Genomic DNA, 21,361 nt, shown 5'->3' on the forward strand with positions numbered 1-21,361 from the left:
AAAGGACCCCGGGCAGCAGTCAAAACCAACCGCTTTGCAGGCGGTCCTTGACTTACTACAGTTCATTTAGTGACCGTTCAAAGTTACATCACTGAAAAGAGGGGACCTGCGACCAGTTTTCACACTTACGACCGTTGCAGCATCAAAATTCAGACTCTTGGCGACTGACTTGTACTTATGACGGTTTCAGTGTCCTGGGGCGATGTGTGATTCCGTTAACGACCTTCTGACTAGGAAAGTCAATGGGGAAGCCAGGTTCACTCAACAACCGTGGTACTAACTGGACAACTGGAGTGATTCACATAACAACGGTGGCAAGAACGGTCGTAAAATGGGGCAAAACTCACTTAACGAATGCCTCACTTAGCAACCTAACTGTTGGGCTCAATTGCGGTCGTAAGTCGAGGACTACCTGTATTGGCCGTTAAGAGACCTTCTCTTCTCCTTCCCCAAATCCACCTGAACCCCAAAGGGACTCTTTCCTGATGGAGGGGGAGGGGGTGGGCCCCCAGGGTGGCCTGGCATTCTTCCAGTCTGAAAGGGAAAACAATTGGGAGGCTGCTTGTAGTTCTGTGCCGTTCCGGGAGCCACCACCACCAATGTGAGGGAGGGACCCTGGGAGCCCCTTGGAGGGGCCACCTGTTCCCCACCCTTGCAGGAAGCGGTGGAGGAATGGCGGGATAAGAGGAGGGGGAGGACCCGACATTCACACCTCGGTTATAAAAAAGGTCACCAAGCCACACTTGGCTTTTGCTGGTTTAGAGTCTCCTGCTGGAGTAAGGGTTGGGCTAGAAGACCTCCGAGGCCCCTTCCAGCCCCGTGACTTTATGATGCTAGTCTCCCCTCCCCTCCAAGACCCGCCTTGGCCTTTTGAGAGCAGCCAGATGTTCCCGAGAGGGGGAGACTGTTGGGGGGGGGAAACTAGCCTCTTCTTTGACCATGCGGGCTTGATGGCCGGAGGGACCCAAGAGGCTTCTTTTGGGGACTCAGGAGATGAAGCAGGAGCTGAGGAGGGGGTTGGCAAGGCTGATCCAGCCCACTTCACACATGCCAGCTGCAGGTGACGCAAAAACGGCCTGAAGTTGGGTAACATCCGTTCTTGCACATTTGTGACCGCAAGGGAATGTGCTTGGTCAGCTTCCAACCATGAAGGGTTTTTGGGGAAGGGAAAGGAGCCTTAGACGCCGCTGGCTGAGAGCCCTTTTCCTGCCTGTTGCCCTCACGGCTGCAGAGCTCCAGCTGCCAAACCGAGAAGAGGCACTGCCTTCCCCAAAGATCCCGCGAGAGAGAGAGGAGGCAGGCGGCATGTGCAAGCAGGACAGTCCTGTGTGTGTGTCTGTGTGTGTGTGTGTGTTTGTGTGTCCAGAAGACGGCGGGTGAGCACCAAAACCTGTCAGCCTGCAAGGAAGCAAGGCTTGAGACACAGTGACAGCAGAGCCCTGGGGTGGCAGGCAAAGGAGGAAGCAGCAGGAAGGCTCCGGGTAACAAGAGGCCGACCGACCGCGGGCACAGCAGCTTCAGCAGGAAGCGGAGAATCCACCTCCCCCCACCCCGCCTGGCACAAAGGGCTGCCAAACGCTGCTCCATCCCGTCCCCCCCCCCCAGCCTCGAAGGGGAAGCAAATAATTCTGTGGTCCAAGCTCAGGGCTCTCCAAGGCAGCTGCGGCCACAAAGCCTCCCCCTTCAAGGCATGGCGGGAAGGTGCTCCGTTCAGCTCCCTGCTCCCGAGCGGTTCCGTCCCCCTGAAGAGCCGAATGTGCTCTGGGCCACCAGACGCCTGACAGCCCGTCTGTGGTCCTGGTCTCCTCAAGGCGGCTGCTGGCTCTGGAGGCAAAATGCAGCCTTCCTCCCTGGACGCTACATAACTCTCCTGGGCAGGAAGGCTGCTTTCTTTCCCCAAAGCATTGCACTTCTGGCTCTACAGAATAACAGCAGGAGAAGGGACCTTGGAGGTCTTCTAGTCCAACCCCCTGCTCAGGCAGGAAGCCCTATAGCCTATACCGTTTCAGACAGGTGGCTGGACAAGTATCTGAAAGGGTTAAATCCTGGCAAAGGGGGTGGGGGTGGGGCTTCATTTTGGGGAGAAAGCCCCTGCAGCCTGTAGGGCAAGAGAGGGTTGTTCATCTCGAATGAAGGAAGCTACTTGGATGAGTAACGAAATGTCTTCGTCAGCCCAGTTGCCATCATTTCACCATTTTAGATAGGAGGAGGAGGTCGTTTGTAAAGATGACACACCTTCCTCCTCCAATCTAAAATTTATTATTTGTAAAAATAATAAAGGCGGGGCATAAACAACCAACCAACCAACCTGTGGGCTTCAGGAGGGCCAACGGCATCATTTCTCCCCCAAATCCTTCTGGACCTCATCCCCATCTTCAGCCCAAGCCAGGCAGGGTCTGCCCCAGCATCTGCAGGTAGCTCTGGGGATTCTTGTGCCCAGACCCCCCACGGCAGCCCCCTCTCCTGGCTCTTTCTGAGATTGGCTGGGATCTGCCCAAGAGCCCTGCCCCGCCCTTTCCTTTGCAGGCTGTGAAAATGTCTACACAGCCCTCACACCCTGGACACGTTTCAACTTCTTTCCTCCAGACGACACTCTAGGCAGGGCATTGCACGCCACAAAAAGCAGACACAAACTCCGTTTTGTCCCATCCCTCGGCTAAACAACTGTTTCCCACAATCTCCTGGGATATCTCTCAAATAAACAATTTGGCTTCAGGAAAAAATTATCATGCAATCTACAACTTCTCTACTGTAAAAACCTATGGACTACTAATCTTGATCTAGGTAAATCAATAGATGCAATATACATAGACTTCTGCAAAGCTTTTGACTCAGTAGTACATGATAAACTTCTCCTAAAATTAAAATCCTATGGCATTTCAGGACCCTTACACCACTGGATATCTGCTTTTTTGTCAAACAGACAACAAATAGTTAAAATTGGTAATGCTCTTTCAAATCCTGTTCCTGTCAAGAGTGGTGTTCCTCAAGGCAGCGTTCTTGGACCTACTCTCTTTATAATATATATAAATGATCTTTGTATTGATATTTCAAGTAACTGTGTTCTCTTTGCTGATGATGTCAAACTTTTCAACACCACTGACAATGCATCCACAATTCAAAAGGACCTTGATCATCTATCTGCCTGGTCTAAAATTTGGCAACTACAAATTTCAACCAGTAAATGCTCAGTCTTGCACATTGGAAGAAAGAACCCAATCACAAAGTACATGCTTGATGGACATTGCCTCGCAGATGACCCCACCCTGTCAAAGACCTTGGGTTTTACATCTAACGATTTAAGTTCCAAAGCCCACTGCAACTACATAGCTAAGAAGGCTCTAAGAGTTGTCAACTTAATTTTACGTAGCTTCTTTTCAAAAAACACCATGCTACTGACCAGAGCATATAAAACATTTGTTAGGCCAATTCTTGATTACTGCTCTCCTGTCTGGAACCCTTACCATATATCTGACATCAACACAGTTGAGCGTGTCCAAAGGTATTTTACGAGAAGAATTCTCCATTCCTCTGAAACTAATAAAATACCTTATTCCACCAGACTTGATATCTTGGGTCTAGAAAACTTGGAACTTCGTCGCCTTGACTGGATCTGGGTTTAGCATATAAAATCATCCGTTGTAATGTCCTTCCTGTCAATGACTTTTTTAGTTTCAATAACAATATCACAAGAGCTACAAACAGATTCAAACTCAATGTCAACCGTTCCAGTTTAGATTGCAGAAAACACGATTTCTGTAACAGAATTGTATATACTTGGAATGCATTACCTGACTCTGTGGTTTCTTCTCATAACCCCAAAGGTTTCACTCAAAAACTGTCCACGGTTGACCTCACCACTTTCCTAAGAGGACTCTAAAGGGGCGTGCATAAGAGCACAAACGTGCCTACCGTTCCTGTCCTACTGTTTCTTTCCCTATGTATATACACGTTTTTAGTACCTCATTTCTCCTCATATATACGTTCATATATTTATAACCTTTTATGTAACGCTTGTATATATTGTTATGACAAATAAATAAATAAATAAATAAATAAATAAATAAAATATCAAACCACCTAGTAGAGCTGTATTACTATTACCCTTCTCATCTTTTTATCTTTCCTACCACCCATTTCCTTAGCTGTTTAGGGCTATCACTTGGTTGTTTGTATCTTATGATTTAGGTTGATGGCTTTTATTGAATATCCTAAGGCCATCACTGAGTGTTGCAGCTTATGAATTATGATGATGGTATTTTATGATGATGATCACTTGCTGCTTGTATGCACACAAGAGCTTCTGCACCAGAGACAAAGTCCTTGTGGGTCCAATCACACTTGGCCAATAAAATACTGGACTCTACTCTACTCCTCTACTCTATTCTTCTATCCTCCCCACTCTACTCTTTTCTACTCTACCCTACCCTACTCTTTTACTGTATTCTACTCCTCTCCTCTCCTACTCTATTCCTCTCCTCTCCTACTCTACTTTACTTTATTCTACTATTCTACTCTTACTCTACTCTTCTACCCTATTCTACTCTACTACTCTACTCTGGTCTATTCTAGTCTACCCTACCCTATTCTACTTCTCTCCCACTCTCCTACTCTCCTCTCCTTTCCCGCTCTTCTACTCTATTCTACTACTCTCCTTTTCTATACCTCTACTCTTTTACTCTACCCTGGTCTATTCTACCCTACCCTACTCTTCTATTCTATTCTACTCCTCTCCTCTCCTCTCCTACTCTACTCTATTCTACTAGTCTACTCTTACTATACTCTTCTACCCTATTCTACTCTACTACTCTGCTCTGCTCTATTCTATTCCACCCTACCCTATTCTACTCCTCTCCCACTTTTCTACCCTACTACTCTCCTCTCCTACTCTATTCTACTACTCTTCTATTCTATACCTCTACTCTTACTCTACCCTGGTCTATTCTACCTACCCTACTCTTCTATTCTATTCTCCTCTCCTCTCCTCTCCTCTCCTACTCTACTCCTCTACTCTACTACTCTACTCTTTCTACTCTACTCTTCTACCCTATTCTACTCTACTACTCTGCTCTGCTCTATTCTATTCCACCCTACCCTATTCTACTCCTCTCCCACTTTTCTACCCTACTACTCTCCTCTCCTACTCTATTCTACTACTCTTCTATTCTATACCTCTACTCTTACTCTACCCTGGTCTATTCTACCCTACCCTACCCTCCTCTTCTACTCTATTCCTCTCCTCTACTGCGGCTCACCTGGCGGAGACCCCCGAAGGGAGGTACCCCTGCAACCCCCCTGGCTTTGCCACAGGTCCCCCCCCTCCAGGGAGCCAGCCACGCCCCCAATTCGCAGCACCTGCGGTTCCACCACCGCCCATCGCTCACGGACAGCCGGCGAGAGCAGCCACGCCCCCGCTCTCCCATTGGGCGAGTGCGCCGCTCGTCTGCGTTGCAGCCGGAGGGCGGTGCCTGGCCGCGCTGGGCTCCTCGGGATTTGTAGTTCCCGCGCCGTGAGGGCCGGGTTGAGAAGCACGGCTCTCGCGATCCACGGACACCCTCGGGCGGGTCGAAAGCCCAAATGCCCCGATGCGGGGAAAGGAAGGGCTCCTCCCGCCGCGCTTTCACCCTCTAGTAGCCTAACTAAAGCGCCGGAAAACGTGGCGGTCAAGCAAGGGTTAAGGATCCCCCCGCCCATCAATTCCAAGCCACGCCCCTCCCCCCGTCTCCCCCCCATGCGCCCCGCCCCCTCGCTTGCTATTGGCGGGCGCGCCGAGCGGGCGCGTTTAAAAGGAACTACATTTCCCGGCGGGCGCGCGAGAGGGTCCTGGGTGCCGGCGGCGCGAGGGGGCTGGGCGCGGCTGAGCGTGCGGTGGGCGGAGCTACGGCGTCCCCGAGGCGACGCGGCCGGGCGCTGGCGGCTTCCGAGGGGGCGGGGCCCGGCGGGCGGCGAGCAACGGACGGCGAGGAGGCGGAAGGCGCCGCGGGGCCCGCGCTCCCTGCGGCCGCCCCGACAGCCATGGGCGAGCGCGGCAACGGCGCCCAGCAGCCGAAGAGGCGGACCGGGACCTGGGGCGGCGGCGGCGGCTCTCGGCAGCCCCGCGGCGCAGCGGGAGAGGCGAGTCCGGCCGAGCGCGGCGCGGGCGATGGGGCGGATCCCTTCTCCGACGCCCACTTCAGGTACGAAGGTGGCCCCACGCGGGACCTCCCGTGGAGAGTGACCCCCCCGCCCTTCCTGGCCCGGGGGCGGAGGGGGTCGTGAGGAGGAGGAGGAGGAGCTGTTTCTGGTTCTGGAAGCCCCCCTAAAGGGGCCTTTGCAACTGGAAGAGGGAGGGGGACTCCAACTCCCAGAATCCCCTCGGACAGCAAGCTGGCCGGGGGAATTCTGGGAGTTGGAGTCCCCCTCCCTCTTCCGGCTGGATTGCTGCTCTAGACCCCTGCAGGGCGCTTTCCTGGGCTGCGAAACGCCCCCCTTCCAAATTGCATGCGAGTCTATGGTCCCTGAGCTTGACCTTTTGCCCTTGGGGGTCAAGGTGGGGGCAGGGTTAGGGTCCTGTCCCTTTGCCCCTCCTCTAGTGTGGGGCTCTCTCCCCCTTGGTTTCAACGGGGGGGGGTGTTGAGTTTCCCCTGGGGGCCCTGCTTTGGGGGCTTCGGGGTGGGGTTTTTTGGGGTGGGGGGAGGTTCTTAAACTGTTGGATCTGTTTTTGGGTGGGGGGCACAATTAGCCAGGAAGGTGAGAGTTTAGACCTCCATGGTGGGTTGAGGCACTTCTTGGCTTTGGGTTGAGAGTTTTTAAGAAGAGACTGGATATCCACCTGTCTGAAATGGGATATATAGTGTCTCCTGCTTGAGCAAGGGTTGGATCCCCCCGCCCATCAATTCCAAGCCACGCCCCTCCCCCCGTCTCCCCCCCATGCGCCCCGCCCCCTCGCTTGCTATTGGCGGGCGCGCCGGGCGGGCGCGTTTAAAAGGAACTACATTTCCCGGCGGGCGCGCGAGAGGGTCCTGGGTGCCGGCGGCGCGAGGGGGCTGGGCGCGGCTGAGCGTGCGGTGGGCGGAGCTACGGCGTCCCCGAGGCGACGCGGCCGGGCGCTGGCGGCTTCCGAGGGGGCGGGGCCCGGCGGGCGGCGAGCAACGGACGGCGAGGAGGCGGAAGGCGCCGCGGGGCCCGCGCTCCCTGCGGCCGCCCCGACAGCCATGGGCGAGCGCGGCAACGGCGCCCAGCAGCCGAAGAGGCGGACCGGGACCTGGGGCGGCGGCGGCGGCTCTCGGCAGCCCCGCGGCGCAGCGGGAGAGGCGAGTCCGGCCGAGCGCGGCGCGGGCGATGGGGCGGATCCCTTCTCCGACGCCCACTTCAGGTACGAAGGTGGCCCCACGCGGGACCTCCCGTGGAGAGCGACCCCCCCGCCCTTCCTGGCCCGGGGACGGAGGGGGTCGTGAGGAGGAGGAGCTGTTTCTGGTTCTGGAAGCCCCCCTAAAGGGGCCTTTGCAACTGGAAGAGGGAGGGGGACTCCAACTCCCAGAATCCCCTCGGACAGCAAGCTGGCCGGGGGAATTCTGGGAGTTGGAGTCCCCCTCCCTCTTCCGGCTGGATTGCTGCTCTAGACCCCTGCAGGGCGCTTTCCTGGGCTGCGAAACGCCCCCCTTCCAAATTGCATGCGAGTCTATGGTCCCTGAGCTTGACCTTTTGCCCTTGGGGGTCAAGGTGGGGGCAGGGTTAGGGTCCTGTCCCTTTGCCCCTCCTCTAGTGTGGGGCTCTCTCCCCCTTGGTTTCAACGGGGGGGGGTGTTAAGCTTTCCCTGGGGGCCCTGCATTTAGGGCTTCTGGGTGGGGTTTTTTTGGGTTGGGGGAGGTTCTTAAACTGTTGGAACTGTTTTTGGGTGGGGGGCACAATTAGCCAGGAAGGTGAGAGTTTAGACCTCCATGGTGGGTTGAGGCACTTCTTGGCTTTGGGTTGGAGAGTTTTTAAGAAGAGACTGGATATCCACCTGTCTGAAATGGGATATATAGTGTCTCCTGCTTGAGCAAAGGGTTGGACTAGAAGGCCTCCAAGGTCCCTTCCAGCTCTATTCTGATTGAGAGTCAGGCTATATTTTCTGAGGGGCAGGGGGTTGTCGTCTTCCTGCCTTTCTTTCAAATTCAGAATTCTGCTGTGGGAGAGAAGCTTCCAAATTGTAAAAGGGAAAGAGAAGAAAAAAGAAAACCTTGGCTTTTTGCTATTTCGGCCAAGAAAGCGACGGCTAGGAAGCGAGTTCCTCTCCTCTGATGAGAGCATGATTGCCTGCGGTTGTTTGCGCTGAGTTCAAACCTTTGCCTCGACCTCTCGCAATGCCCGCCCACCGTGCAGCCTTTCATGAAAGTTGGACGTTAGAAGAGCTTGACGGGGAAACTCACGTGGTGCACGCTGTGCTTGTGCCAGAAGTTGGCAAAACCTTTGGACTTCCTGGTGCGTCCACACACACACACACACACACACACACACACACACACACACACAGACCCCAAGCCTGGCCCAGGAAAGTTTTACTTGCTCTACAAGTCAATGACTCCAGAGCATAGTAAGAACCGGCACACCCTTAGAGAAACAGCCTCGGGCTGTGTCATCGGTTTTGCAGGACAAAGGTGATCTGCATTTCAACAGCAGCTCTGAGTCTCCCTCTGAGGGGGAGGGGTGGGGGGGAGGGAAGGGAGAGCAGCTTTCTCCCACCTTCTCCTGGGGCTGTGTCCCCTATCCTGCCCTGCCAAGAGTCCTCTCAATATCTCGGGGGCTGCCACAAAGAAGAGAGGGTGTCAGGCTCTTCTCCAAAGCAGCTGAAGGCTGGACAAGAAGCAACAGCTGGAATTCCCAGAGGGGTTTTTTTCTCAAGAGGCAACTGGGTCGGTCACCGGGACCAAAGCTTTGTTTTCCCAAGAGAAGATCCCTGGGGATGGGCTCCAGCACGATCCCAAAAGCTTCAGAAGAAGAAAACTCTGGTCCCGGTGACCCACTCGGATTGGATCCTGCAACATTATCCTGGCACCCCATAGATTTGCCATCGTTTTATTTTGCCAGGGGCAGACCAAGCCACGTGTTCCCAGGATGTTCTGGTCTCCTGCCCTGGGGGAGACCCTTGGGTGGGTTCTAACGCTTGAATAGTCATGAAAGGCCGACACGGAGCAGGCTCAGCTGTGCTTTGACCTGTTGGGCTGGGTTTGGGGGGGACAGAGTTTTGCAGCAGCTGTTGCTCCTCCCACCCGACTCTCTGTGTGCTGGGGCTGGAGGGGCTCCCACAGTTTTCCTCCTGACAGGGAAGCCACAGACCCCGTCCAGAAGCAGTGGCCTCGAGGAGAGTCTGGACCCCTAAGGCTTTCTGGGTACTTGTAAGCACGATGGGGTCCCTCTTCCCAGAGAGCCAGCCAGCATCTGTCTCAAAGGGGAGGCCCTTGAATCAGGCAGGACGGTAGTCAAGTCTGAATCGGGCAATTTGGCATTGAGTCAGGCTCCCATCTCTCACCAGCCTGGCAGGCATCTGAGCGCTCCTAACCAATGGGGCACCAGACTTGTCTAGGGCAAGCTCTAATGTGCCCTGGCAAGGCTTCTCCCCAGGGCTGGACGGAGGTGGGGCATCTTGGGGGCCAGAGGTGGCACTGAGAGGCACGGGAAGTATTTGAGCTCAGCCAGTAGTCCCAATAACTGGTTCCTTTGCAGGAACCACTTTGGCTCCATCTCCTTTCCAGAACCTCTGGTGGCTCAGCAGACTAAGTCTGTCTGTTATTAACACAGCTGCTTGCAATTACTGCAAGTTCAAGCCCCACCAGGCCCAAGGTCCCTTCCAATTTGGTTATTCTGTATTCCTGAGCTGCTCCAGAGTTCAGACTCATTTTTGGCTAAGCCAAGGGTTGATTAGGCATTTGTTTCACCAATGAGTGAATAGCAGCAAAATTACTTCAGCCTAGTTAGGTTGCAGGCTTTACATTTGGCAAGAGGCAATCTGGGTCGGTCACCGGGACCAAAGCTTTGTTTTCCCAAGAGAAGATCCCTGGGGATGGGCTCCAGCACGATCCCAAAAGCTTCAGAAGAAGAAAACTCTGGTCCCGGTGACCCACTCGGATTGGATCCTGCAACATTATCCTGGCACCCCATAGATTTGCCATCGTTTTATTTTGCCAGGGGCAGACCAAGCCACGTGTTCCCAGGATGTTCTGGTCTCCTGCCCTGGGGGAGACCCTTGGGTGGGTTCTAACGCTTGAATAGTCATGAAAGGCCGACACGGAGCAGGCTCAGCTGTGCTTTGACCTGTTGGGCTGGGTTTGGGGGGGACAGAGTTTTGCAGCAGCTGTTGCTCCTCCTACCCGACTCTCTGTGTGCTGGGGCTGGAGGGGCTCCCACAGTTTTCCTCCTGACAGGGAAGGGCGCATGCCCTGACTCAGGAGGCAAAGCCTGGGGGCTTCCGTCTTCAGAGAAACCCTGATGTGGAGTTTTTTTTCCTTCTCTGGAATGTGGCGGGGAGGGGGCAGAGCTCCTTGCTTCCCTGATGAACAGGCTCTGCCAGGTTTTTCTATGGGGGATTTGGGGTTTCCTGCCTGAGCTAAGGGTGTTAAGGGTAATCTGGGTTCACAATGAAAAATTGAACACAGTTCAATTCACCTCAGTATCTTGAGGAATCAGTAACTAGCCATGATCAAGCAATGATCATAAAGCTCAAATATACGGTTGCAGCATGTCACCAGGTTACAATGCTGTAGCGTCCCTGTAGATTCCCCACAAGCCATAATTTAGTAGTCCTTTATACATTGGCTACAGAGCTCAACCAATCGGGAAGCTTGCAATGATGCAGCACAGCCTTAAAGCAATATCATGCCTTTCTATAAACATACATAGTGAGTTTATATATTGCCTGGCCAACTAGTTAGGCAAATAACAATTTCCTGACAAGGGAGTTGGACTAGAAGACTGGAGGTCCCTTCCAATTTGGTTATTCTGTATTCCTGAGCTGCTCCAGAGTTCAGACTCATTTTTTGGCTAAGCCAAGGGTTGATTAGGCATTTGTTTCACCAATGAGTGAATAGCAGCAAAAATTACTTCAGCCTAGTTAGGTTGCAGGCTTTACATTGCTCCCACTGTGCAAACAGGAGAGTTGGGCGCCTTCTGGATCGGCTTACACTGCTTGGCCTGTTTCCTTCTCTGGAATGTGGCGGGAGGGGCAGAGCTCCTTGCTTCCTGATGAACAGGCTCTGCCAGGTTTTTCTATGGGGATTTGGGGTTTCCTGCCTGAGCTAAGGGTGTTAAGGGTAATCTGGGTTCACAATGAAAAATTGAACACAGTTCAATTCACCTCAGTATCTTGAGGAATCAGTAACTAGCCATGATCAAGCAATGATCATAAAGCTCAAATATACGGTTGCAGCATGTCACCAGGTTACAATGCTGTAGCGTCCCTGTAGATTCCCCACAAGCCATAATTTAGTAGTCCTTTTATACATTGGCTACAGAGCTCAACCAATCGGGAAGCTTGCAATGATGCAGCACAGCCTTAAAGCAATATCATGCCTTTCTATAAACATACATAGTGAGTTTATATATTGCCTGGCCAACTAGTTAGGCAAATAACAATTTCCTGACAAGGGAGTTGGACTAGAAGACTGGAGGTCCCTTCCAATTTGGTTATTCTGTATTCCTGAGCTGCTCCAGAGTTCAGACTCATTTTTTGGCTAAGCCAAGGGTTGATTAGGCATTTGTTTCACCAATGAGTGAATAGCAGCAAAAATTACTTCAGCCTAGTTAGGTTGCAGGCTTTACATTGCACCCACTGTGCAAACAGGAGAGTTGGGCGCTCTTCTGGATCGGCTTACACTGCTTGGCCTGTTTCCTTCTCTGGGCGAGGTGTTTGTTTTGAGAGAGAGGACTCTCCCACTTGGGGAGGTGCCCCAGCTAGTGCTGCAGAACCGCAACCTTGATGCCCTGGCTGGCGTAACAGTTGGCTTGGATAGTTGATCCATTGCTGGTGCCAGGAACAAACTGCACCCTCAGAGTTTGCACAGGAGCCAGGCTGTAGGTCAGGATCCTGCGTTCCACAGGCTTTACATTTGGCAAGAGGCAATCTGGGTCGGTCACCGGGACCAAAGCTTTGTTTTCCCAAGAGAAGATCCCTGGGGATGGGCTCCAGCACGATCCCAAAAGCTTCAGAAGAAGAAAACTCTGGTCCCGGTGACCCACTCGGATTGGATCCTGCAACATTATCCTGGCACCCCATAGATTTGCCATCGTTTTATTTTGCCAGGGGCAGACCAAGCCACGTGTTCCCAGGATGTTCTGGTCTCCTGCCCTGGGGGAGACCCTTGGGTGGGTTCTAACGCTTGAATAGTCATGAAAGGCCGACACGGAGCAGGCTCAGCTGTGCTTTGACCTGTTGGGCTGGGTTTGGGGGGGACAGAGTTTTGCAGCAGCTGTTGCTCCTCCTACCCGACTCTCTGTGTGCTGGGGCTGGAGGGGCTCCCACAGTTTTCCTCCTGACAGGGAAGGGCGCATGCCCTGACTCAGGAGGCAAAGCCTGGGGGCTTCCGTCTTCAGAGAAACCCTGATGTGGAGTTTTTTTTCCTTCTCTGGAATGTGGCGGGGAGGGGGCAGAGCTCCTTGCTTCCCTGATGAACAGGCTCTGCCAGGTTTTTCTATGGGGGATTTGGGGTTTCCCTGCCGCCCTCTTCCCAGAGAGCCAGCCAGCATCTGTCTCAAAGGGGAGGCCCTTGAATCAGGCAGGACGGTAGTCAAGTCTGAATCGGGCAATTTGGCATTGAGTCAGGCTCCCATCTCTCACCAGCCTGGCAGGCATCTGAGCGCTCCTAACCAATGGGGCACCAGACTTGTCTAGGGCAAGCTCTAATGTGCCCTGGCAAGGCTTCTCCCCAGGGCTGGACGGAGGTGGGGCATCTTGGGGGCCAGAGGTGGCACTGAGAGGCACGGGAAGTATTTGAGCTCAGCCAGTAGTCCCAATAACTGGTTCCTTTGCAGGAACCACTTTGGCTCCATCTCCTTTCCAGAACCTCTGGTGGCTCAGCAGACTAAGTCTGTCTGTTATTAACACAGCTGCTTGCAATTACTGCAAGTTCAAGCCCCACCAGGCCCAAGGTTGACTCAGCCTTCCATCCTTTATAAGGTAGGTAAAATGAGGACCCAGATTGTTGGGGGCAATAAAAGTTGACTTTGTATATAATATACAAATAGGATGAAGACTATTGCTTAACACAATGTAAGCCGCCCTGAGTCTTCGGAGAAGGGTGGGATATAAATGCAAATATAAAAAAAAGAGCAATTCTATAGCAATGGCCGCTTTTCACCCCATCGACTTCCAAAGTCCGGATCTTGGCACGATGGAGGGTCCTCTGTAGCCCAGTTGGGCTTTGGTTTTTGCTTGACCCTAAAGCCCACCTTGAAATGACATGGTAACCCCCCCACCGGACCTCAAAGAGGTGGGGGCCACGGGGTGTGTGTCAGAGGGGTTCCTGTTTGTGGATGGGATGCCCGAAGGGAGAGGCCTTTTGAGTCCCAAAGGCAACTGGACTTTCTTGGCTTTTGCTTTGAAAACATTTTGCTCCTCATCCGTTTCATGAAGAACGGAAGAAGCTTCTTGGATGTGGAGCAAAATGACTTCAAGAGGAAAAACCAAGAAAGCCCAGTTGCCTTTTGGAAAAAGCCCCTTTGGGACAACGGTGACCTGGAGGATGGAGAATCTCTGCAGAGTCTCTGCTGGAGAAGTTTCCAGAGTTGGTCACTCGGTTAAAGGACGTTCAGGAACCTGTCAAGTACGTGGATGTTTTTGCTCCTGTGTCACCTTTTCCTGTCCTTCTGCCAGTTTGTGACAGGGAAGCCACAGACCCCCGTCCAGAAGCAGTGGCCTCGAGGAGAGTCTGGACCCCTAAGGCTTTCTGGGTACTTGTAAGCACGATGGGGTCCCTCTTTCCCATCGGTCAAGGCAGCTGGGGCTCCAAGGGCCACATTGTGGCTAGAGAGGGCTTGGGAGGGACGGCAGGGCTCCCTCCTGCAGGCAGCTCCAGAACCATTAATAGCTTGAGATTAACAGGATCTTTCAACCTGGAGCTGAATGTTGAAAGGCGGAGGAGTTGCACACCTGGGTGTGGTGGGAAGGTCCACAAGCAAGAGCGGCCAGGAGAGACTTCAAAGTGGGTGGAGTCCGGTGAGAACCCGGCTTTTGACATGAACAGAATAACAGAATTGGAAGGGACCTTGGAGGTCTTCTAATCCAACCCTCTGCTCAAGCAGGAAACCCTCGACCATCTCAGACAAGTAGCCGTCCAGTCTCTTCTTAAGGGCCTCCATTGATGGAGCATCTACAACTTCTGGAGGAAGGCCGTTCCACTGATTAAATGCCCTCATTGTTAGGCAGTTTCTCCTTAATTCCAGGTTGCTTCTCTCCTTGATTAGTTTCCATCTGAAATTCTTTTTTTTTTTATTCAAAAAGTTTTACAAATTTTTTTCCCCCCTTTCCCCCCCTCCTCTCCCCTCCTTCACAACCCCCTCCCCGACTTCCCAGAACGAACACAAGGTATAGTTAAAAATAAAACAAACATATGCTAAAAAATTTTCATCCCAACTTAATTATACCCCTACAATCATCAATTCCTAACTTCCCCCGAAAACAATCAATAATACATCATAATCATTCAAAAACAGTCTGATAACTCTTAGTCTGATATCTACGTTGAATATAGTCAATCCATTTTTCCCATTCCTTTAAGTATCTTTCTTGCGTATTGTCTTTCAAAAAGGCTGATATCTTCGCCATCTCAGCCAAATTGGCAACCTTCAGTATCCATTCTTCTATTGTAGGTACTTCTTTTTTCTTCCAGTATTGTCCTATTAGTAGTCTTGCTGCTGTTATTAGGTTTAAAATCAATTTAGTCTCAATTACTGTACAATCCGTAATAATTCCCAACAAGAAAAATTGCGTCCATCTGAAATTCTTGTCCTGCCTTCAGGGGCTTTGGAAAATAAGTTCTTGGGTCAGCCCCTCAGATATTGGAAGACTGCTATCCTGTCCTCCTTTTCACTAAACTAGACCTCACCTAATTCCTGCAACTGTTCTCCGTATGTTTTATCCTCCAGGCCCCTCATCATCATTGTTGCTCTTTTCCAAAGTCTAAAATTACTCTTTAGAGGTAGTCCTCACTTAGCAACGCCAATTGGATCAGCAACTCAGTTGCTAAGCAAATTTTCTCATGACCGTAACTGAAAAGAATTTTCATTTCTGCGTTCTCCATGAACTGTGCTTTTGGCAAGCCGGTTGTGAAGCTTGCAGATGGTGATTGTGTCATTGTGGGACACTGTGATGTTGTGGAGGCAAGGATGGATTGTAAAGGTGGGGTTTCTTTTTTCTAACACCAGATGTTTGCTAAATGAGGCACTTGCCAAATGAGGACTACCTGTTTAATGAAAAAAAAAAGACTAGGGGAGACATGAGAGCAGTCTTCCAATATTTGAGGGGCTGCCCCAGAGAAGAAGGGGGCCACCTATTCGCCAAAGCCCCTGAGGGCAAGACAAGAAGCAACGGATGGAGATTAATCGAGCAGAGACGCAACTTGGAAGTAAGGAGAAACTTCCCGACAGTGAAGACAATCAGTGGAACTCCCTGCTTCCAGAAATAGTGTGAGCTCCATCACTGGAAGCTTTCAAGAAGAGACCGGACAGCCACTTGTCTGGAATGGGGTAGGGTCTCCTGATTGGAGGGTTGGACTAGAAGACCTCCAAGGTCCCTTCCAACTCTGTTATCCTGTATCCTATTCTGTGTTTTCTTCTTGAGGCATCCCATATATATATTTTTTTATTTACATTTATATCCCGCCCTTCTCCGAAGACTCAGGGCGGCTTACAGTGTGTAAGGAAATAGTCTCATTCTATTTGTATATTTACAAAGTCAACTTATTGTAATAGCAGGCTGCTGTGTTTTAATAACCGGCTATCTTACAGCCTGAGCCACCACGGCTCAGATTATCCCCCACTGAAGGCCCCCGATAAAGCTGGAAAAATCCCCTCTGGGAGAAAAATGCTGTCACATGGCCGCCTTCTCTCTTCTTACGCCTCCCCAGGAGAAACGGAAGTGTTGGGTCACCAACTACAACCCCTTTCCTACCGTATCATCAAGCAGAAACCTTTCACAGGGAGTTTCCTTCCCCAGCCAGGGGTTTCAGCCTCACAATCTGTAAGCCTGGATTGTGCAGCTTTCAAAAGGATCATTGCAGCCTTCTCAAGAGTTGCCCCCATAGCTGGGCCCTGGGATGCTGACTTCTAGGGATGCAAATGGCGGACACCTCGCGAAACACGATAAGTTGCCCTGGGCTGGGAGAACTGGGCTTGAATGCCAGGCTTCCCCTGAGTTTTTGGGCTGGCCCAGCCGAGAGACACGATTCCAGTTGTGGTGATGAAGGTTCTCAGGAGAGAGGCCGGTCCAGGCATGTGGCCTCTTGTGCCCAAGGACAAGAAGAGGTCGCCTTCTGCATTTGAGCTAGGCAAGGGTTAAAGCGGCCAAGGTTGGAGAGCCCTGCTGCTTTAGGGCAACAAAAGAGCTGAGAAATTTTTTTTTTTTTTAGCAAGGTCATGTTTTGGGGCCAGAGGGGAGAAGCCGCCTCCTGGCACTTGGGAAGCTGACGTGTGTGTTTGCTCTTGGTGCCCGGCAGGGGAGAAGCGAAGGGAGGCTCGGTTTGGAGGCTCTGGGCAGTTGTGGGAAGTGAAGGGGAAGCGGCACTCAGAATGCTTGGCCTCCTGGGGGGGACCGGCTTCAGGACCTCCGGGGCCCCTTCCTGTGGCTATCACCAGGGTCCACACAGTGCTGGACCTGCCTGCCTCGCACCCCAAGGATTCTGGGGTTGCCGAAAGGCAGGTGGGGCTCAACTCTCAACTGTTCACCTACTGACCGTGCAAAGTCACAACGGCGCTGAAAAAGGCGACTTAGGGTGGCGTTTCACCCTTACGACCGTTGCGCCATTCCCGTGGTCGTGTGGTCAACATTTGAATGCTTGGCAACCAGCACCTACAACTCATTTAGGGAAAGTTCCAAGTTAAAACGGCGCTGGAAGAAGTAATTTGTGACCACTTTTCACACTTACGACTCTTGCAGTATCCCTCTGGTCACGTGATCAAAATTCAGACCCTTGGCAACTGACTCTTATTTATGTTTGTCGCAGCGTCCGAGGCTCATGTGATCCCTGTTTGTGGCCTTCTGACAAGCAGTGTCAATGGCGGAGGTCCTGGCCAACTGGCCCAGGGTGCACCGCTCCAATCAGAGGAATAGCAGAGTTGGGAGGGACCTTGGAGGTCTTCTAGTCCAACCCCCTGCTCAGGCAGGAGACCCTATTGTCCGCTTTGGAAGCCATACTAGGCCGAAGGCTTCCACACGCTCCCCGACTTTCCCACACAGGAGAAAGTGGCAGCGTGTGGAACGCTGACCCCTCTACCGTTTCAGACATAGGGCGGTCCCAACTGCAGTGATTCTCTTAAGAACTTGACAAGCAAAGTCATAAAATGGGGCAAGACTCATTGAACTATCTTGCATAGCAGCATACATTTTGGGCTCCGTTGAGGACTGCCTGTATTGGACTCCAACTCCCAGGGTCCCCCTTTGAAACCCAGCCTAACCCTTGGCTCTTCCTTCTTCCCCCCCGCCCCCCCAGGTGTCACAAGCTGCAGGATTCCCTGCTCAGCTCCGCCAGCGGCTTCAGCAACTACCGGGGCATCTTGAACTGGTGCGTGGTCATGCTGGTGAGTAGCCCCTGCCATCCCCGATTCCTGGCTCGCTGCCCCTTGGCATCCCCGGGCGGTAGACTCCAGCTGCATTTCTTGGGCCTTGTGCTGTGAAAGCTGGCAGCCCGCCAGGCAGACACTCGGCGGCCACTTTGCAGCACAGAGGGGACATTGTGGTCTCAACCGTTTTGGCTTGGGATGAGTGGCGGCTCGTGCTGGGACAGACTGCTGGAAAAGGAGCCAAAGGAAAGGGATGCGAGTGTTTCAGTGGCGATTCTGGCTTCTCGGGAGGAATGGCTGAGGGATATTGGAGGTGAGGGACCCTCTGGGGTGGGAGGTGATGGGTTGGGGTCTTTCAGGCTTCTATTGTGGTTGGAAGGCTTTAGGTCTCCATGATGCCACCGGATGTTTGTCTGCTAGCAGGGGTCTCCAAACCTGGTCACTTCAAGACGTATGAAGTCCATACTTCATGGATGGCTGGGCTGAGGAATTCTGGGAGTTGACGTCCACACCGCTTGATGTGGCCATGGTTGGACATCCCTGGTCTGCTAGAGGACTGCCCTGTTTCTCCTCCCCCCTCTTCTCCAAGCATTCCACTTGTGAAGCTTCCTCAAGCGCATTTGCAGGGAAGATCAGTTCCCTGATCCAGAGCGACCCCATATCTGGTTGCCAGCGGCCACACCGAGGGAGGGCAGCTTTTCATGGGCCATTTCAGTGCTCGGAGGATGCCCACTGAGGCTCCTGAGGGCATCTTCCCTGGGGAAAAACAGCTTCAGTCTCCAGAAATTTTATGGGGAAGGTAATCCCGGATCATGGTGGTGACATCCAAGCAGGTTCTGCATCTTGAGGGTCATCAGGGTCAACACAGGGGAAGGAGCTGGGAGGTGCTGGGAACGCCCTCATGAGCCGCGAGGGCTCCTGGCATCCAGAAGGCTGACCTTATGAAGCTGGCACAACTGCAGGACAAACAACCGCAGCACTGGGCTCACTCCCAAGGGCCATCCGCACTGCAGATCTGCCTCTCCTGTATGGGGGGGGGGATCTGATTGCCAGCTGCACCCGCTGGTGCACAGCTGTGCCAAGCGAGATATTCTAATAGCCAGTTGTAGCCAACTGGGCCAGAGGGCACCACTCACAAAAACAGGAATAACAGAGTTGGAAGGGACTTCTAAGCAAGAAGTCCCTTCCAACTCTGGTTTCATGTCACCATTAGTAGTTCTTTTTCACTAGACTAGCCATTCCCACTTGCTGCAGCCGTTCCTCATAGGTTTGTTCATATGGACCAGAGACGACTTTGAAGCAGCGTCTTGTGACGTCGACCCTTCCACCAGTTCAGCTGAAGGGCACCATGGGAGGCCCTTGAACTCTGTTCTCTGAACGGAGGAAAGAGATGCTTCTGACAGCATCCTAAGAAGATGGACTTCAGTCTTCGGGGCTGTTGCAGATCAGAGCTTTCTGAGGAGTCCATACATCTAAACCAGGGGTGTCCAACCTTGCAACTTTAAGACCTGTGGACTTCAACAGGTCTTGAAAGTTGCCAAGGTTGGACAGCCCTCATCTAAAGAGAAGGACTTGCTGTCCCTGTTGGGGGAATGCCCACTGCTGGCCATCCTGGCAGAGGACTGCCTTGCTAGGGTCCATCCCTGGGCGGATGGCTTCTCCGTCACGAGACCTTAACAAAAAGTGGGGTGCCCCTCTGTCCCTGAACCACAAGCAGGGCACCTCCGCCATCACCCGTCTTCCGGCTTTAGGCTCCACTCCTAACTGGCGGTGGCAGTTGCAGGTAGCAATCAATCCCTTGCCACGCTGGCTTCTTGACCTTCAACCAGGGCGTGGCGGTGCATGGCACTGCCGGCCCATCTGCCCTCCAGAGACCCAGCGAGTCCTCCAAAGGTTGTCTCCCAGTCGGCTGCAGGATTAGTTAACCTGGGGGAGGAGAGGGAGTCTAAAGTGTTCTTTGCACATTTACCCTTTGCTCTTGGCAACCTTTGCCCTGAAGTGGTGGGATCCGCTGCCTTGTAACCGACCGCCTGGCACAGCAAGGCCCCTCCAGTGCCTGGGAGGTGTGTCTTCTCTCCCCCCCCCCCCATGCTGCAAGTTTTGATTCTGCAAGTCTTGAATTTGGGGAGAGCCGGCTAAGCAGGCTGGGGAATTCTGGGAGTTGAAGCCCACAAGTCTTAAAAGTCTGTAAGTCTTCAGTTGGTCAAGGTTGGACCCCCGCTGGTCTAAACCCCCTGGCCTGGCTTGACCTGCCTGGCTTTGTCTGGGCAAAAATTGAACAGAATTAGGTGTGATCCTGGAAGAACTGCCTCTGCTCTGTATCAGCGGAGTTGGAAAGTTTCCCCTCGTTGCGATTGTGGTGCTGATAAGCGAACAATTAGAACATATTGTGCAAGGTTCACACTGTGCGTTCTCTGGTTCCTAGAAGATCTGCACACAGTAAGGCCAGAGGTGAGATTGCCTGGATAGCTGAACTGCACATCCAATTATGAGGATGCCCCTGCCATGATCCCCCATCTAAGTTTTGGATATAATTATGTGCTGTGTGTGAATTCTGTTATGTTCTCATTGTAAGGTTAATAATATAGGTAGAGCTCAACTTAGAACAGCACTGAAAAAAGCGACTTCTGACCTTTCATCACATTTATGACCGTTGCAGTAACCGTGGTCACATGATCAAAATTCAGACACTCAGCAACTGACTCCTATTTATGAGAGTTGTGGTGTCCTGGAGGTGTGTCTGTTACGTGATCCCCTTTTTGTGACCTTCTGGCCAGCAAAGTTAGTGGGGAAGCCAGATTCACTTAACAACTATGGTGGTTCACTTAACAACTGTGGTAAGAAAGGTTGTAAAAAGGGGAAAAAGCAATGGAAATTTTGAGGCTCAACTGTGGTCATAAGTTTTTTTAAAAAGTTTTTTATTAATAATACAAATTAAAAACAGTGGACATAGCATGACATCTCCGATTTAAACATTTTCATCAAATTTTACCTTATAATTAATACACTTCCTTATCTTTATACAAATTTACACTAATTATCACATTTCAATTATATATATTCTTTTATCTACATAGGTTACATCGATATCTAATTCAATCGTATCTATCCAAATTCACAGAAAAACATCAAAACATTTTGCTCATCAATAATCCTTTATCCCAGCATTCCTCCTCCTGTCCAGCCGATAATAAAATTGGTTCCAGATTTCATAATGCTCTGATTCATTCTTATCTTTAAGTTCCAAAGTCAGTCTGTCCATTTCCGCACAATTGTGATCATAAGTTAATGACTATATCTTTATTCTTATTCACCACTACTTACTTTTGACCAAGTGCTTGAGAATTATATCCTTTTATTTTTTTAAAAAAATCATTTTTAGAGTTGTTAGCCACACTGATAAATTTCGTATGAAGCCTGTCCAGTGCTGGCTTGTCCGGCTCAGGCCAGGCCTCTTCCTGGGGTTAAATGGGACCTTGGTTCTTCAGCTGCATGATCCTCCTGAGCCCCTAGTTGAGCCAGCCCTTCCCCCCTTCCTGCCCTGACGGTCTTCTTTCCCTGCAGGTCCTCAGCAACGCCCGCCTCTTCCTGGAGAACCTCATCAAGTAAGTGCCAGGCTTTCTTCCTGCCCTGG

General features: G+C 51.9%; 1 protein-coding gene across 1 annotated transcript in view; it reads left to right on the forward strand.

Annotated features, from left to right (window-relative positions):
* The first annotated feature begins 950 nt into the window (after positions 1-950).
* The window catches only part of DGAT1 (diacylglycerol O-acyltransferase 1), a 36,395-nt gene continuing 15,984 nt past the window's right edge, over positions 951-21,361 (forward strand). The window contains exons 1-5 of the mRNA XM_058174797.1: positions 951-1,060; positions 5,326-6,176; positions 6,883-7,354; positions 17,658-17,745; positions 21,292-21,332. Coding sequence (XP_058030780.1) covers positions 951-1,060; positions 5,326-6,176; positions 6,883-7,354; positions 17,658-17,745; positions 21,292-21,332 — 1,562 coding nt within the window. The remainder of the gene's footprint in view (positions 1,061-5,325; positions 6,177-6,882; positions 7,355-17,657; positions 17,746-21,291; positions 21,333-21,361) is intronic.

The sequence above is a fragment of the Ahaetulla prasina genome, chromosome 3 (genome assembly GCF_028640845.1).
Source record: "Ahaetulla prasina isolate Xishuangbanna chromosome 3, ASM2864084v1, whole genome shotgun sequence".
Taxonomy (NCBI): Eukaryota; Metazoa; Chordata; class Lepidosauria; order Squamata; family Colubridae; genus Ahaetulla; species Ahaetulla prasina.